This window comes from Tachyglossus aculeatus, chromosome X5 (assembly GCF_015852505.1).
Source record: "Tachyglossus aculeatus isolate mTacAcu1 chromosome X5, mTacAcu1.pri, whole genome shotgun sequence".
NCBI lineage: Eukaryota > Metazoa > Chordata > Mammalia > Monotremata > Tachyglossidae > Tachyglossus > Tachyglossus aculeatus.
Genome location: NC_052097.1, coordinates 6,108,689 through 6,127,288, shown reverse-complemented (window position 1 = coordinate 6,127,288; position 18,600 = coordinate 6,108,689). Strand labels below are relative to the sequence as shown.

At 40.3% G+C, this 18,600-nt stretch overlaps 1 protein-coding gene across 6 annotated transcripts in view; it reads right to left on the bottom strand.

Moving 5' to 3' along the window:
- The window catches only part of PTPN13 (protein tyrosine phosphatase non-receptor type 13), a 181,437-nt gene that overhangs the window by 49,076 nt on the left and 113,761 nt on the right, over positions 1-18,600 (bottom strand). For all 6 annotated transcript variants that reach the window (XM_038769158.1, XM_038769157.1, XM_038769156.1 and 3 more), the window contains 11 exons: positions 17,696-17,770; positions 17,375-17,549; positions 15,524-15,677; positions 15,148-15,286; positions 14,800-14,952; positions 12,831-13,013; positions 10,368-10,530; positions 3,102-3,519; positions 2,827-2,924; positions 893-949; positions 147-236 (listed from right to left, as the gene is read on the bottom strand). In XM_038769158.1, the coding sequence (XP_038625086.1) occupies positions 147-236; positions 893-949; positions 2,827-2,924; positions 3,102-3,519; positions 10,368-10,530; positions 12,831-13,013; positions 14,800-14,952; positions 15,148-15,286; positions 15,524-15,677; positions 17,375-17,549; positions 17,696-17,770 (1,705 nt within the window). The remainder of the gene's footprint in view (positions 1-146; positions 237-892; positions 950-2,826; positions 2,925-3,101; positions 3,520-10,367; positions 10,531-12,830; positions 13,014-14,799; positions 14,953-15,147; positions 15,287-15,523; positions 15,678-17,374; positions 17,550-17,695; positions 17,771-18,600) is intronic.

Sequence of the window (18,600 nt, the reverse complement as noted above, 5' to 3'; positions counted from 1 at the left end):
CTGTAGCTTCCCAGCCTAATCTAACTTGCTGAGAGAGCTAGCTTGGTGACTCCATCCACTGTTTTTCCTCAGTGCCTAAGACCAAGTAGGTTCATCAGTGCTTTTCCCCCAACTATCAACTATCCTGAATTGATAGAAGGACTTACCTAAACCATATTTTGGATCTTTTTTTAATTTCACCAAGGTAATCTCCCTTTCTGGTGAAGACACGATACTCCATCTTTTCTGCAGCACATCTGAGGGAAAGTCATTATTTGAGAAGAAGACAAAGGGAACGCTTCCGCCGAAGGGCATGTGTCAACTTTTAAGTTTAGCTTTTAAACAGATAATAAATCATTCTACTTGTCACTTTTAAGGGATTCTTACCACAATCGGAAATGGCAATTTAGGTCTGATTTAGAGGCAGATGGATCTAAAGTCCTGATAGCCATCAAGGCATGCATATGTAGACATTTTCATGAAACAAAAATAAAATTATGTCTTCAGGAATACTTTTTATCTGCCCGAGTCTGAGACTCAGAACTCTCACAAAAAGACAAAAAAAAGCAATGGACAGGGGAAAAGCTTGAATTCAAAAAACGAGGAAAAAAAATACAAAAAATCCATAAAATTATCCAGAACTGGCTCCTTCAAATTCCTTACGTTAATTTAAGGACAATGACTTATTTATAATGCCAAGTAATTGTCTTTTTTGAAAAAAGGTTTTTGAAGCACAGCACACCTCCATGAATCTCCAAAAAGTGAAATAATACTGTATTACTTGTGCATTTTACATTTAAAAAAACTAATTTAGCTCCTCGTGGTAGATCAAAAAGAGCAAGTGAGGGAGAACAAAACACCCTTGAGAATTAATTCCATTTTAATAAAACAGATAATGTATTCACAACCTTACCATTTTCTTTCAAAGGTGATCTGGATGCAGCGCTTCCAGGACTATGCATGCTAATTCCTGTGGCACAAATCAAACCTTTAGTGACTTCATTTCAAATGTTATCCATTTAAAGACATATTAAGGATTAACAACAGGAAGAGGTCTTTTTCTCAAAAACCATTTTCAAAACAGTATTCCAGACATTAATAATTGCAAATACTAATATTTTTCACATTCATATTGAACTTAGTTTATTATTTATTATTAGTACATTAAGAAAGTTGTTTCCATTAACATCTGATCAAGAACCAATGCTCTTCAGACACGTTAAATTTACCAAAATAAAAATGAGGTGCTTATGGAAAATGGTGTTCTTCTCTGGGGGTAAAATGAAAGTCTCTGCAAAATTTGAGTCTTGTTTGTGAGATGTGCAGAATGAACCCACCTCTGGAAACTAAAGTTACCTTTTTCCACCTGACAAAAATAGTACTAAATTTAAAAGATTATTGCCATGTCCGAACATATCCTAGTCTCTTGAAAGATAGAGTCAGTGTGTCCAAATAACGAAACTTCACGGAAAAAATTTTCCATATGGTTTGATAATAGATGAAAATTGTACCTTTAAATTTTTTAAATCTATTGCACGTTGGTGGTAGTGGCATCTTTTAACAGACGATGATTGTGAACACACTCAAAAAGGCAAAGTCAAATCCATATTAGGCAAAGGTTTTTTTTTTAAAGAAAGTGAATACTGCTTTCCCGTAGTCTTTATGAACCACACTATGGTACTAAAGATTTGGACTTTGAAAAGTTGTTGCTATGCCCTTTCTCATTAGATTGCAAACTTCTTGAGGGCAGGAAATTTGGGTCCTTCTACCGTCATACTCTCCCAAGCACTTAGTACTGTGCTTAGCACTGAGAAGACACTTAATAAGTTAGCTGATCTCCAATAAACAAATATTTTAAAGAAAAAGGCCACAGAGACTTATTTCTAGACCTGGAGTAGGGGGAGTAAATAGCAGGTGTGATTTATGGCTTACTAGACTCTGAAGCTGATCTGTTTTTCTCAGGAGTAGAGTCTGCCATTTGTTATCTTACGAGGCTCATATTCCCTCCTGTCATTTCCCCACTGCCTGCTCTACTGTTAAACCTGAATCTTAGCATTTATTTTAAAAGGTATATTTAGAAGGAAAAAAAATTTGAGAAGTTTTAGACCCAAGAAAGAACCACCACTTTGCTGGGAAAAGCAGGAGGCATTAAAATATTTAGCTAAAATTACAGTGGTCCTAGTTTCCTAAGTATACAATTTTAACGGAGGGTCTAGCTTTCTCAAACTTACAATGTCTCTAAAAGAAAATGGTAAAACATATAAACATATAAAACATAGAAGTTTCACTTGGAGTAGTTAACTGAAACACATATAGAAGCAATTTATAGTGAGGGTAGAAAGTTTTTTTGGAGATTTTGATGTCACAGCATTTCTATTCTAGAGGCTCACATAAGCAGGTAGTATAAAGATGCCTCTTTTAGTCCCCTAGAGTGAATTCAAGCTGAAAATAAGGGGCCTCCAACATTCTATTTTCTTCCAAAAGACTGCAATCACCACGACCCACCAAAGGAACGGGGAATAAAGATGGAAGGAAAATGCAAGAGAGGCGGCGGTGTGTCAGAGGGCGAAAGCAGAGGAAAGATCTCTGGGATCTAGCTATTGGCTGTGATGAGCAAGAAGGCAAAAGAGAGCGTGCGCTTTGAACTAAACAACTGCAACGCCAGGTTGGGGCCCAGATTCCGGGTGGTTTAATCAAAGGGTTTCTCACTGGTATAAACGGTTTGATCAAGAACAGAGATCATTGGTGACAGCGACAAACTCATCACAGAGGTTCCCGGGGAATCAACATTAGCCTGGTTCAGGGTTTAGGCAGGGAAGAAAAAAGGTATTGCTTGTTCATGCTGACCTACAACATATGCTTGACCAGTGTCTTCAATGGATGATGAGTCTGATTCATGTTTCCTCCTTTCAAGGCTTCTACTTAAACTTGCAACAGACTTTGAACTAAAATGGGGGGAGAAGGAAGGCAGGAGGAGGAAGAGTCAATGTAAAAAAAAACAATGAGGAAAATAATAACAAAAATGTCACAAACGAAAACGGATGTAGAAAATCTAGATGTACTTTTTTTTCTTTCTTAAATCAACAAAAATATAGGTGGGGTAAATGAGTAACGATTCTTACTTATTGATTCTCGGGAACCCTGCCACGGATTCGGTATCGGATCTTGCCATCTGGTGCGATGGCTTTCCCACCAACTCCTCAATGGTGCGTGGTGGGGAATCCCTGTTGGCAAGGACATTTTTCCGATGAGGGTAGAGGGAGACCTGACTGAGGTCATGGTACGATTTACTCATCCCTCGGGGTCTCTCCTCCCATGAAGCTTTGTCGCTCTTCTCCTTCGAACTGCCTTGGAGGGGTTGATAAAGCGACAGCTCCGAGCAGGACAGTCTCTTCAGAATCTCGGCTTGGACTGACAAAGGTCGAAGCGCAAGCTTGTTCAGCGTGCTGCTGGCCAGACTGCCAGTGCTGACCGCACGCCCCATATTAAATCCTCTAACGGACTCTGCTTGGAGATTCAGGCTCCTAAACGAAGCTCTCTCTACAAGGAAATAGGATTGGGCTTTACCAGGTTGCCGAACCGCAAGTACCTTTTCGAGAAGAGACGTGTGTTATTGTGATACACCATTCAAAGCATGCAACTTTCAACCTCTGAATCACCAGAATTAGGAAGCGGCTAACCGAGCAGGAAAGAACATCTAGCTTCACTCTCAGAAATTTTAAGAACACCAAGGTGACTGCCCAGTAGTTTGGAGGAGCCTCCGTTGGACATGAAAGAGTTGTTTCTGTGGAATCCAGCCCCAGCCCAAACCCTTCAGTGGATTCCTCATTACCCATAACACAAGAGGTGCTCTTGGCAAGGAAAAACAAGAGGAATTCGGTTGCCACATTTCCAAAGAGATTTTCTCTTTTTGCCCAGACATTCCCTCAAATTAACGTCTCTATTCTGGTTTCTAACAGTACTATATGACAATGAATTTCTGCTCGTCATGGCTAATCCTAAAATGTGCACTCATTACTTGACAGTCTGGTCTGAAATTCCTGTTTCCTGCTTCCTTCCTTACTGTGTCTGACTTTCCTTCATTGGACTTTCCCTTTCTGATCCCTAAACCTATTTCTTTCCCCCTAAAATAATTACCCATATGAGATAAACCAGCCATCCACAGAGAAGCAGCGTGACCTTGCAGATAGAACATAGGCCTTGGAAGTCACAAGAACTTGGATTCTAATCCCAGCTTCACCACTTGTATGCTGTGTGACCTAGAGCAAGGCACTTCACTTCCCTGTGAGTCAGTTATCTCACCTGTAAAATGGGGATTAAGACTGTGAACCCCAGGGACATTGTACACTGAATTGAATTGAACACTAAACATTGAACATCGGACACTGTGGAGAAGCAGCGTGGCTCAGTGGAAAGAGCCCGGGCTTTGGGGTCAGAGTTCATGGGTTCAAATCCCAGCTCTACCAATTGTCAGCTGTGTGACTTTGGGCAAGTCACTTAATTTATCTGTGCCTCAGTTACCTCATCTGTAAAATGGGGATTAAGACTGTGAGCCCTTGTAACCTGATCACCTTGTAACCTCCCCAGCGCTTAGAACAGTGCTTTGCACATAGTAAGCGCTTAATAAATGCCATGATCATCATCATTGACTGTGTCCATCCTGATTAGTTTCTATCTACCCCCGAGCTTAGTACGGTGCCTAGCACATAGTGTTTAACAAATACCATACAAAAAGACCCTTCTGAAAGATTCAGCAAGCTCTTTGACACCTCAGATTTCAATTCTGGGGCTTCCCCAGTTTGAAAAGGCCACATGCAGCATAAAATTCAACCAACAATGGTTAGTTCATTATGAAAAATCCACCACAGTGGAATCGGGAAGAAAAGGATGAGGGGAGGGGCAAAGGGGACTTGCCCTATTTCAGTAGGGGAAAGTTGTAGAGCTCCCAAGAGGTGGTTCGTGGTGAGGAATCTAAGTTGGCTAGGACATTTTTCTGAATAAGTCAGCCTCTCCTTAACCAATATGGGTAATTGTATTCCATCTGGAGACATGAATGAGAATTCAAGAGGTTCTTAGTATATGAAGAAAAAATTTGACCACTGCAACCATTTCACTATAGCAATTCTGTACAATTCATGCTCCAAGACTGGATGATAAAGATAAACAAAAGAATAAAAAACATTGTTCGGAGACCAGCTCTAACTGCCGGCAGTTGTTGGATCACAATTTCCTGTTTCTCTTCTCCTTCCTCCATCTTACAACACCTTGTTGGTTTCATGGTTTTACATTCCTTGAGAGCAGGGATCTTGTCTGACACCAACTCCACTGTACAGTGCTCTGCTCACAGTAAACTCTCAGTAAATATCCTTGATTGATTAATGGTTGGATTTTGGATTGGCAGAGGCAGGAGAGCAAAATGTCAGCTATCTACTCCCTACTATTGCTGCTCATCAGAGGGAGCGAGGATCCCTTTCTACCTCAGCTCCCAAGAATCCATTGGTTTTGCCCACCCAACCAGTGCCCAAGGGGTCTGAGTTGAGGGAGATCGTAGCTAGTGTTTCCCCTTTCTGAGTGACGCCAACATCCCACTAGTATTTGAACAGAGTGGGGATGAATGATAAGCAGCACCACAGAGTGCTACTCAATCAATCAATCATATTTTGGAGGGCTTACGGGGTGCAGAGTACTGTACTAAGAGCTTGGGAGAGTACAATATAACAGAGTTGGTAGTCACATTTCCTTCCCACAACAGTCTAGAGTGGCAGACAGACATTAATGTAAATTATGGATATGTGCATAAGTGCTGTGGGGCTGGGAAAGGGGTGAATAAAGGGTTCAAATCCAAGTGCAAAGGCAACACAAAAGGAAATGGGAGAGGAGGAAATGAGGGTGAAGTCAGGGAAGGCCTCTTGGAGGAGATGTACTTTTCGTAAGGCTTTGAAGGTGGGGAAAGTGATCATCTGTATGATATGAAGAGGGAAGGTGCTGCAGGCCAGAGGAAGGACATAGGCAAGAGGTCAGTGACAAGAGAGACTGGAAGTTCATTATGGGTAAGGAATGTGTCTGTTACATTGTTGTGTTGTACTCTCCCAAGATAGTACAGTGCTCTGCACATGGTAAGCTCTGAATAAATAGGACTGATTGATTGAGATAGACGAGATCAAGCAGAAACTTCAGACAATTGGATTTAATACATTTAAGTAGTCCCTATCTCCTACTGATTCTCTCTCTTCTCCCTAATTTCAGCCTAACTTGCTCTCTCAGTTTCTCTTAAAGCTCATCTACTCAGTAACCAGTCTTCATTTTTCATCCTTCCCACCACTGATAACTTGCTCATGCCCTCTTCACCGCTGGGCATTCTCTCCACCTTCAGAACTCATGGGACATGGACTGTGTCCAACCTGATTAGCTTGAATCTACCCCAGAGCTTAGTGAGGTGCTTGGCACAGAGTAAGTGCTTACATTGAAAAAAAAACCCGTACAAAGCAAAGTTCTTCCCATCTTCAAAGCCCAGGTCACTTAATAATAATAACAACAGTAACAATAATAATAATAATAATAATGGCATTTGTTAAGTGCTTACTATGTGCCAAGCACTGTTCGAAGCACTGAGGTAGACGTAAGGTAACCAAGTTGCCCCTTGTGGGGCTCACAGTCTTAATTCTCATTTTACAGATGAGGTAACAGGCACAGATAAGTTAAGTGGTTTGCCCAAGGTCACACAGCAGACAAGTGGCAGAGCCGGGATTAGAACTCACGTCCTCTGACTCCCAAGCCCGCGCTGTTTCCACTAAGCCATGCAGCTTCTCTTCTTATGGACTCATAACTCCCATAGCATTTATGTACCTATCTCCATATTTTAATACTATTATTATATTATTATTTCCTCCTACTTGTAGATTGCAGGGAACTATAATATAAGCTACTTGGAGGCAGGGATCATAATTACTAATTTTATTTTACTCTCCCAAGTGGCTAGTACTGTGCTCTGCACACGGTAAGTACTTAATAAATATTACTACAATTACTAGTACAGTGCTCTGAATACAGATGGTGCTCAGGAAATATGATTGCTTGAGGGGTGTTTGATCAGTCATAGGGACAGAATGTCTATCTCTGTGCATGGTTTTGCAAAGGTATATGCAATTCTCTCTCACTGTATGTACCTGTTTCGCATAGTAGTCTCTACCTATGGCTTTATATAGTTTGCTTTCCTTCACCCAGAAAGGGAAGTTCAATCTGCCAGATTCCAAAGCAATTACTGAGTTCATTTTCTGGCCCTGAGATGGGGTCAAGCAAAGTGCCTTAGACCCCTCCTCAGCATAAGAGAACAGAAAATATGGTGTCCCTCCCAACAAATCCTTTAAACATGCCCTATATCACTTGAAGGGGGTATGAACAGAGTTTACAAATTGCTTTGTTTTCTGTTTCTCAAACGTTCCTCACAAGAGGAGTATTTTGCTCTCTTTGCCTACATTACTTTCTTTTTACTAACAAACTGTTTCACTCCTGTCTTTTGCCCATTTTCCCATCTAGATCAATTACACTGAAAACGGGCCCCATTCAAGAGCAGTAAGGATTAGAGCTATTGAATTACTGGGTAAACTTTCTCATTCTCTGTAGGGAATGTAGTCTGGCCACTAGGCATCCTATTGGTGGACCACCTCATCCACTTACAAAACGGATATGGGAAAAATTGTCCTTTGGTAGAAGAAAACCACAAATCACCTTTCTGTTTGACATGAAGGCACAACCCTCTGACCCTAAGAACTCATCAGTAATCTGCATTTCTGCTTAGACACAAAACCAAAGGCCATGCAGCAAAATAAAGCTGCTTTCAAATGGCAATTTCCCTTCTTTCCATTAAGTTATATCATCAGCATGGCTGTACATGATGTGGAGTTTAAAAACCCTGAAAATAGAAATTCTAGACATTTATAAGGCAGAACACAATACACAGATGGAGAGAGCATGATTTTTTGCGTTTGGAGATGGCCCTGACCCATCTGTAGAGAAACCTTCATGGACTCTTTCACAGACATACCGTCTTCCCCTTTCCCCTGGAAAGAAATGCTAAAATATCATCAGTATAAAGTTTACATAGGAAGGACAAGTTGCTATCAGAGTCAATATCAACAAATCTATAAAAATCAAAGGTTTTGCTACAAATGCAGGAGTAGATTCTAGTGGTTTATTTGTGATGTATTACAGAAGATGCAAATGATCAAGCCATTTTTGGTAAACTATCAGCTTAAAAATCCCCCAAAAATTTTTTCAAGGAAAATGCTGCCAATGTGGCAAACAGACATCATTCAGGAGCAGGTGAGAAGGAAAAAGAGGAAAGAAAGAAGAGTTCACAGAACTGCAGAGCTCATCTCTAACCTCAGATGTCCATCACGTTCACTTACCATTTCAAATCACTTAGAACCATTCTACACAGAAACCACTGCTCAGCTGCCACTCTGGTCCTCGGACAAACTCCCTATTCCCTTATTCAGTGGTTGTGTGGGATTTTTAAAAAATAAAGTCCCTCCCCAGGAATTTGTAATAATGTTCTAAGGTGTCTCATTTAATAATAATGGCATTTATTAAGAGCTTACTATGTGCAAAGCACCGTTCTAAGTGCTGGGGAGGTTACAAAGTGATCAGGTTGTCCCACGGAGGGCTCACGGTCTTATTCCCCATTTTACAGATGAGGTAACTGAGGCACAGAGAAGTTAAGTGACTTGCTCAAAGTAATACAGCTGACAACTGGTGGAGCCTGGATCTGAACGCATGACCTCTGACTCCAAAGCCCGTGCTCTTTCCACTGAGCCAGGCTGCTTCATTCTAGCGTTGAGTAGCCAGTGCCCAAGTCGTATTTTAGTTTACATTTTGTATCAGACCTAGCACAGAACCATGGCCAGGAGGGTGCTTAATGATTACAGTAAACCATCTTTAATTTAGGCCTCAATAATCCAAATTTTGGGTTGATCTGGATTGGTATTAATCTCTTGCTTTCTCCTTTGGCCCTTTCTACTGGTGCCAAAAGGAGGCAGACTCTAATCTAAAAGAAGGAACGGTTTGATTTACACTTTGGTTAGCAAAGCCTCAGTTAAAAGGCAGTCAGCAAGAGCAAGGTAGATGCAAAAGAAAATCAATGGGAGAGAAGCACACTTCAATCTTCAACTTCCAGATTCAAAGACACTAGGAAACAAACTCAAGAGAAGCAGGTAAGTGGAAAGAGTATGGTCCTGGGAGTCAGAGGATGTGTGTTTTAATCTCAGTTCATCCTCTTGCCTGCTAGATGATCTTGGGAATGTCACCTGACTTCTCTGTGCCTCAGTTTTCTCATCTATAAAATGGGGATTAAAATCCTACTCCTTCCTACTTATACTGGGAACCTCATGTCCAACTTGATTATCTTGTATCTTCCCCAGAGTTTAGTACAATGCTTGGCACAGGAAATGCTTAACAAATACCACAATTACTATTGTGAGCCCGTTGCTGGGTAGGGACCATCTCTATATGTTGCTTACTTGAACTTCCCAAGCACTTAGTACAGTGCTTTGCACACATTAAGCGCTCAATAGAGATGATTGAATGAATGAATGAATAATAATTAAACTTAAGACCCAAACACATTCATTGCCCCCACAACTCCCCAAAGATTTTCTTAAACACTTCCACAGTTCAGACCTTTCACTAATTCTTCTGGGGCTTCCTCTACCTTTACTCCAGATTGTGAGGTTTGACAGCAATCCTAGTTTTCAAAGCTTTTCTAGGGCCCAAAACCCAGGTATTACCATACATCTACTTCATGCATTCATTCAATCGTACTTATTGAGCACTTCTGGGAATCTTTCTTTTCACCCCAGGCTCCCCTGTTCCCCCATACCACACTTGTGGAGAAGGAACTTTCTCTGAATGCTTTATTGGTGCACCAAACACTGGGCAATAAGACCCTTCAGGTCACTTCTTAGCTCAATGACAACCCACTACATCACCTGGGTCAAGTCTAACCCAGTTACAATGGCACTTAGTTTCTCTGCCGCCAAATAGAGATGATATATTTTCATTCATTCAATCGTATTTATTGAGCGCTTACTGTGTGCAGAGCACTCTACTAAGCGCTTGGGAAGTACAAGTTTGCAACACATAGAGACGGTCCCTACCCAACAGCGGGCTCACAGTCTAGAATGGGGAGACAGACAACAAAACAAAACATATAAACCAAATAAAATAAATAGAATAAATATGTACAAGTAAAATAAATACATAGAGTAATAAATATGTACAAACATATATACATACAGGTGCAAAAACTTTTGCCCAGAATATTTTGCCCAGAAACTTCACAAGCAAAAACACACAGGCCTCTGAGGTTCAGAAAACCCTTCAGTCCTTACCAAGATCCTGAGCATCCTGGTTGCTCTGCCTTGCTCGCATCTGCAGCTGGAACTTGTGCTGGGAAGAGCAGAGTTGGAGGAGGTACTGGCAAATTTTACTGGTGTCCGTCTGGAAGGCGTGCTTTATGCCATCAGAGGTGTTCTGCAATGTGATTTTCTTTTTCTACAACAATAAATAAAGCTACTGAAAAATGGGTGTTTCCCGAAAAATGGATCACACATTGTTTTAGGATCTTCTACTCCAGAGAGGCTCGAGATTACATTTTTTCAAAGAATTACCCACTATTAGGCCAGTGGTAATTCATCCCACTCCTGCTTCGTCTTCTCTCCCTTAGGAAGTTTTTTTTATGTTATTTGTTAAGCACTTACTATATGCCAGGCACTGTTCTAAGCACTGGGGTAGATACAAAATAATCAGGTTGGACACAGTCCCTGTTCCACATGGGGCTCAGAGTCTTAATCTTTACTTTACAGATGAGGGAACTGAAGCACACAGAAGTGAAATGACTTGCCCTCGGTTATGCAGCAGCAATGTGGGAGACTGGAATTAGAATCCAGGTCCTTCTGATTCCTAGGCCTGTGATCTATCCACTAGGCCATGCTCCTTCCCATGTCCCACCCCACGAGCCTGCTCCTGCCCCAAATTCAAACACTACTAACAGAACCTCTATGCCTAACGCCCCCCACACTCTGTCCTTGCCATAAGGCCCCCATCCAGCAATAAAGTCAGCCTCAGAGTAGCTTTATGGAGATTCCCAAGGCTCAAAGCCCATATCAAACTAAGCAGTCATAGTAAGCTTGGCCTTGGATAGAGTAATTATGTGTTGGGTGGGTTTTTGAGAAATTCTTGGGAAGGCTCAATTTTTCTAGGATTCACCCTAGAGGGACTCATTCTATTGATTCATATCTCATAAACTTAAGGAGCTTAAACCACAGAGCTAGAGGGAACCTCAAGAAGCCTTGTGTTTCTGCCCAGAAAACAACTAAATCACTCAAAACAGGTAACTGTCTATCCTCCTTAAAAATCTCTGAGGACACTACAGAAAATGACTAGACCACCCAAAACCGATAACTGTCTAGCCTCCTTAAAAATCCCAGAAGACAACACCTTACTAGCCCTAACTCTTGACTCTCTCACTTCCAATTCCTGGCTCAACCTAGAACTGTCCTCCTTACCTCCAAATCTGCCAGATCACAACATTCCCCATTACTGAAATTTTCCTGAGATCCTATCTCTCTCAGGAGAATAACTCTTCAAGACCTTGCTTTGTATATTGTAAACACTTAACTAATATAATACTATTAAAAAATAAGGTGTCAATCATCTCTCAGAGCTTCAATTTCCCCGACTGTTTCTCATAGGACCCATTTTCCATATCAATCATTTTTTTCCTGGAGCACATTCAGTTTGTCCAGTTTCAAAACTGCAATAACCAAAATTGTACCTGGTACTCCAAAATGGGCTAGATCAAAGGACAATATGGAGGAAAAATTACATTTTGATATACTCATTGCTACAGCCCAGGGTCATATTGCCTTTCAAATGAAGGGCATGATATTGAGTCCTACTCAACTTCTGGTGAACCATGACCACTCAAATCTTTTCCAGCACAGTCATATTTCTCCCGCTTTATACTTATTTTTGTTTCTAAGGATCCTCTCCCTTACTCATCCTTATTGAACTGTATTCTGTTCTAGCGAGACCACTTTTCTGATTGATCTAAATCATTCTGAAAAATATTCTCAATTTCCTGCTCACATCAGTATCATCTGCTAATTTGCTAAATGTGCTCTAGGTTCCTTTGCCCAGCCCATCGAGAGAGATATTGAATGGTCCCTATCCCAGGAATTCTCCCCACTGGACAATGTCTGATCTTCTAAATTGATATTACGGTCACCTATTCGTTCTTCAAGGAGGGCATTTAGGAGCATCTTCATTTGGGTAATACGTCAATCAGTTGTGCACCTCTCTAACAAAAATATTGTCAACACCATACAGTTGGCTTATCAATGAGGATACCGTGAGAGACTGAATAAAAAATCATCTTCAAGTCTAAGTAGATTTGTGCCTATTTCTTCTCCCCTGCTTACATAGTCTGTTGATATTCATTCATTCAATCGTATTTATTGAGCGCATACTGTGTGCAGAACACTAAGCGCTTGAGAAGTAAAAGTCGGCAACATATAGAGACGGTCCCTACCCAACAACATTGATATCAGAGAAGGTAATTCAATTTGCCTGGAATGATTTGCTCTTTACAAAGGAATTTAATGACAATCTCCTAAGAGAGAGGGACGTAAACAAAATTAAACATAGAAAGAAAACAGAAGTTCAAATAGGCCAGATAATTCTACTGGAAGTATAGGCTAAGGTGTCAATCATGTAGAAACACAGCAGTACATTATTCTGGAAGCTTCCAATATTTTTAGCAACAATCAAAGTGGAAGTCAAAAGGGACGTACAGAAAATGAAATCTTCTTGGTTTCTCTCCATGGGAAGCGAAGAACCAGAGTGCGGGTTCCATTGTGAACCTCGAACACGAGGACACCCTTTGAACAGACCCCGAGCAGAATCCCAGTTTGAGATTTCTTCTCTGGGAGTACTCGATGAAGGTGGACCCCATATTCTGTCAGTCTTTGACAGACCTGTTGAAAATCATCACAACAATACGGCAATAGAAAATGTGAAAATATTTAATATATTTAATGCACGAAACAGAACCAAACAATGCACATTTGAGCTATATTAATAAATTATTCAATGGCATTTACTAATGAAATAAAACTCATTTTTATGCACTGATTTATCCATTTGACCCTACTCCCACTAGCTATTTTCCAGACAATCAGTCATATTTATTGAGGGCTTATTGTGTGCAAAGCACTGTATTAAGCCCTGTAACTATAACACAACAGTGCTCTAGTGCTTAGAACAGTGCTTTGCACATAGTAAGCACTTAATAAATACCATTAACAAAAAAACAACACAGTATTAAGAATAACCCAGTTGGAAGACACAGTCTCTGCCTACAACAAGCTTACAGTCTAGACATGTCAGGCAGATAAGCCTTTTCCACTTAAAACAGTTGTTTTATTCAGGCCAAAATGGATTTCAAAAACTTAATTATTATCTTGATAATTTGCCAGTATTGACAACCATACAACATCCATACTGAACACAAAGTAGTTTAGGTTGAATATTTTTACTGGAATCATTATTAGAATTATAAGAATCCATAAAGGGCACAATTTCTTGTACTTGATTATTTCCTTTTGAGTGCTTAGTACAGTGCCAGGCACATAGTCAGCACTTAAATATCATTTAAAAAAGAACAATTTTTAAGTGCACATTTCAACATACACGATGATATGCATACTGCAAAGTAATGGCTATTTTATTGGGTGTGGGGGTGGAATAGCATGAGAGTATTTGTGGACTTGTGAAATTCACATCTTGGGCTCTCAAAATATAAAGAGCAAAAACTCCAGGTTACTTTCAGTTCTGCCACAATTTGCGTTTTCCCTTTGTATTTCAGATAGAACATATTTAGGGAATTGGGGGATAATCTCCTGACAAGCCATGTCTATTTGGGCTTGGCAACCTCACTATTGGAGACGCTGTCTGAGTTTGTGCATTTGGAGTCAGAATCTGAGTTATTCTAAATATGAGGTTTTAATAATAATAATAATTGCATGTTATGTGCTTAACTATGTGCCAAGCACTGTTCTAAGCAATGGGGTAGATACAAGGTATTCAGGTTGTCCCATGTGGGGCTCAAAGCCTCAGTTCCCATTTTACAGATGAGGCAACTGAGGCACAGAGAAGTTAAGTGACTTAAGGTCACACAGCAGACAAGTGGCAGAACTGGGATTAGAACCCACAACCTGAATCCCAAGCCCATGCTCTTGCCACTAGGCCATGCTGCTTCTCTTACAAAGGTTTGTAAGAACACAACCCTTGCATTATAAAACTAAGTATATTTTACTGTGATTTCTCTATCTCCATTTTTGGATATACAGGTTTGGTAGTTTTAAAAATTTGATAATGATGATCATGATGATGATGGTACTTGTTAGAGTTTACTATGTGCCAAGCACTGTTTTAAGCACTGGGGTATAGCTAATCAGGTTGGACATATGTCCCACATGGGGCTCACAGTCTTATTCCCCATTTTACAGATGAGGTAACTGAGGCACAGAGAAATAACTTGCCCAAGGTCACAAAGTAGACATGAGGCAGAGCATGGGACTAGAACTCAGATCCTTCTAACTTCCAGGACTCTGCTCTATCCACTAGGTAATGCTGCTTCTATCTTTGCCTCTCCTGTTTCTGATCTGAGCCTGGAATTCCTTACCCAAGCATCCACGGGCAACTTAGAAGAGACTGCTCCGAAGCAACTTTTTTAAGAGGTACAAAGATCTGGGCAGTTACCTTTAAAAATTCTAATTCTGTTTCTTTCTCAGAAGCACCCGCATAGGTACTGTGCAGTTTGGGCAGCTCTTCTTTCAGGTAGGAGAGATCCAATTTCTCCATCACTCGGGCTGGCAAGTAATGTTCCAGTCTAAAGTAAGACATTCCATGCACCTGCAAGAGAAAGACTATTTAAGCTGCCCTTCATGTATCGCTTTCCAAGAACAGTGCTGCAAACCTCCAGTGTTCATTTCCATTTTCAGCAGCACCGGGGTAACTGAAAATTCAACCAGCTGTTCCCCTGCACAACTGACAGCCCATTTAGCCCTTAATTATGTAAGGGCTGGGTGAGGTAAAGAGAAATTCTACCTCTGGCTGGTAATCTCCATACTCAGCCTGGAGGGCCAGAGATGCTAGCAGTAAGGAAGTCTCGTCATCACAGTGCATCCTCTCCTCTAAGATTTCTTTCCGGAGCTGGAGATAGTACTGGTGGCAGGTGAGCGTATGTCTGAGAAAAGACATTTAAATTCTTCTCTTAGTCCTTTATACCTCTGACCCGGGGAGTGCAATTCTTTTCAATAAACAGGTTTCCAAGACTGCTATTGTTAATGCTAATATTTTCAATTTGAGTGGAGGCAGTATTCAAATCGGATCCTAAATGATAATTCCAACACCATACTCAGGAACATTAGACACAGTAGGCTAAGGGTGGAAATGCAGTAAAAAACGTCCCTCAGGTACTCACTGTATCAAACTAACATCATCCAGGAAAAATTTAATTCGGAAAAACAAGGTAAAATTGACAGCCATTTTGCTCTTTTTCTTTGGTTCTTCTTTCCACCCCTCTGGAGCCACTTTGGTTAATTTTAGATCAGGATCCACAAAAAAATATTCATTTTCTAAAACAAAAAAAGAAAAGTATCTTGATCAAGTACAAAGGTGAGCACATAGCTTGGCTTGGTAGATTTTGCTTGATTTTTAAGCAGTAACAGAAAGCAGAATCTCACACAATAAAGTATACCTCTCTCTCTTTCCCTCTCCCTCCTTCCCTCTGTGTCTTTCGTATTTGAACAAGATCCTACTGATGGTGAGTGTGTGGGTGACTGAAAAGTCAAAGCAGGATCCCCAATCCCATCCACACTGTGCAATCAAAAATGCTGGCCCTTTTTGTGTTGTTACGTTTAATAGTTGTAACATCTAGAGCTGTTTTCTCTTATGCCTTGTCTAAAGCAATCTGCTTCTCTGTTGGGAGTGGTGCACCATGACAAAAATAATCAGAAGCTGCCAGACTGCCAAGGTGATACGATGCCAGAGATGTTGTCAAATGAAATCTAGACCAGAATGTGAATGACCTAAGGATGCAACTGTTGGATTCATTGAAAATTTACTGAGGCACCACTGGTCAAAGAACTTGGTGAACCTGGCCGGATTCAGGAGGTAAGCCCAAGAGACGGGGGATGGTAGGTAGGAAGGCAGTTTTGCAATGCTTGAAGGATTTTTTTTTTTAGTCAGAATGTTTGAAGCGGGGCAATTTTGAGATTCTCTTAAGATTACAATTGCTACTAGATTGCATTTATCATGTACTTTTTACTAATATAGTGGTCCCTTGGCACTGCAGGGGACTGTTACATTTCAATTACTTCCTGTTTGTATATTCACACACACACACACACACACACACACACACACACACATAATGTATTATAAATAAACAAATGTATGAACATTGTTAGAAGCTAGGTGCTCTTTCAGCCCTTATGTACATACTCATAATTTACTTGTTTATATGAATGGCTGTATCCCCCTCTAGACTGCAAGCTCATTGTGCGTACGGAATGAATCTACCAACACTGTAAATTCCGGGAGGGCAGTGGTCACCCGTCTTGCTTCTGTTGTGCTCTCCAAAGTTCTTAATACAATGCTTTAATTTAAACAGAGACGCAGTGCAGCCTAAGGGCTGGAGCAGGGGCCTGGGTGTCAGAGGGACCTGAGTTCTAATTCCAGCTCAGCCACTTGTCTGCTATAAGACCTTGGGTACATCACTTCATTTCTCGATGCCTCAGTTACCTCATCTGTAAAATGGGGATTAGGCTGACTTGTATTTCCCAAGCGCTTAGTACAGTGCTCTGCACACAGTAAGTGCTCAATAAATGCGATTGAATGAATGAATTCATGGGACTGTGAGCCCCATGTGGGACATACTAAGCACTTAAATATCACAATTATTTTTGTTATTATTATTACTTTCATTATCACTAATGTTTTGCACTCAGGAATGCTTAACCAATACCACTGATGATGACAATGCTAACTGAATTCAAATAACTGGGAGGTCAGAGGACGGTGGATGTTCAAGTTGTGAGGATTAAAAATGGCCATGAGTTTCATCTTCTCTAGAACATGGGGATGACATGGGTTCCTGTGTGACCAATTATGTCGTACCCGTTTTATGAACGAAACAGCATTCGCTCTTGCATAAGCAGTCTAGCACAGCGCTTGCTTCATTCTCAAAGAATCCCTAAACATTATAAAAATGAGGGAAATCCAATTGTTTGGTTCTGATTTAATTTACCGATCACTTAGAAACTCCTCGTACCTTTTAAGCTAGCTAAGGCAAACAAGTGATGCTCCACCAAACCAATGTGGGCCACGACCATGTCGAAGACATCTTTACATATCGTTTTGGTGTCACATGTCAATTCCAGCCTCTGACCGCTCAGGAGCATTACACTGACTTTCCTTCGGGGGTCTTCATTTTTCCCCTTTTTGTTCTGCAATTTGTAGAAAATAATGTTATTAAGTAGCAAACAGGAAAATAAAACAGGCAGAAGGGTCCAGCTCTTCATTGTCGAATTTATTTTCCAAGGGGATTTTGGGTTTTATTAAATTAATTAATAAATTGTGTTTTATTACTTACAAGGATAGACCTGGGAAGATCCAAAGAGATAAATGGTTCAATCGTCATTTTCACAAACTCCGGTCCAAAGAAATTCTGTGAAACACAAATTAATATTGAACAATGGAAGTTATGCAACAATCCCAAGGAGGGAAAAAAATGCTAAAACCATTATAGGCATACTTTGCATCACAAACCTTTATTTTCTCATGTGCCTAGGGTTACATTTTTAATTGCCAGCATGTGGTATTCTCGACATTACAAAAATATTTCGTGACTTTGGAAATAACATAAAAAAGGAACCTTTCCTTACCAGGGAACCAATGATTTCAACAGAAAGGTTTTTTACAGGAAAATCTTATTTCTTTTCCTTAAATCCCAAAATAATTTCATAAACATATGAACAATTTAAATAAAAAAGAAAATGGAATCCTGACAATCACAACTCCTGAATTTCACACCAATAACAACTCCTCTAAATTCATTCTGATAACCCAGGTGAATTAAGCTAAGTTGAATCATCCTAACCAAAATATAGAATTTCATCTTAAGGTAAAATTCTCAAGTCATTCTGGACTCAGGAACACGATAGTCTTGATATATATATGATGGAAAATGTCTTCTATTCTTTAGAAGAAGAAAAGTTCTCTAGTATCCATCTGTCTAGCTTACCTTATGCTATTTCTGGTGGGAGTAAAAATATTTGTAATAATAATAATAACAATAATAATGATGATATTTGTTAAGTGCTTACTATATGCCAATCACTATATTAAGCACTGGGATAGATACAAGATAATCAGGTTCCACATGGAGCTCACATTCTAGGTAAGAGGGAGACAGGTAGTGAATCCCCATTCTGCAGATGAGGGAACTGAGGCACTGAGAAGTGAATTGACTTGCCCAGGTCACACAGCAGGTAAATG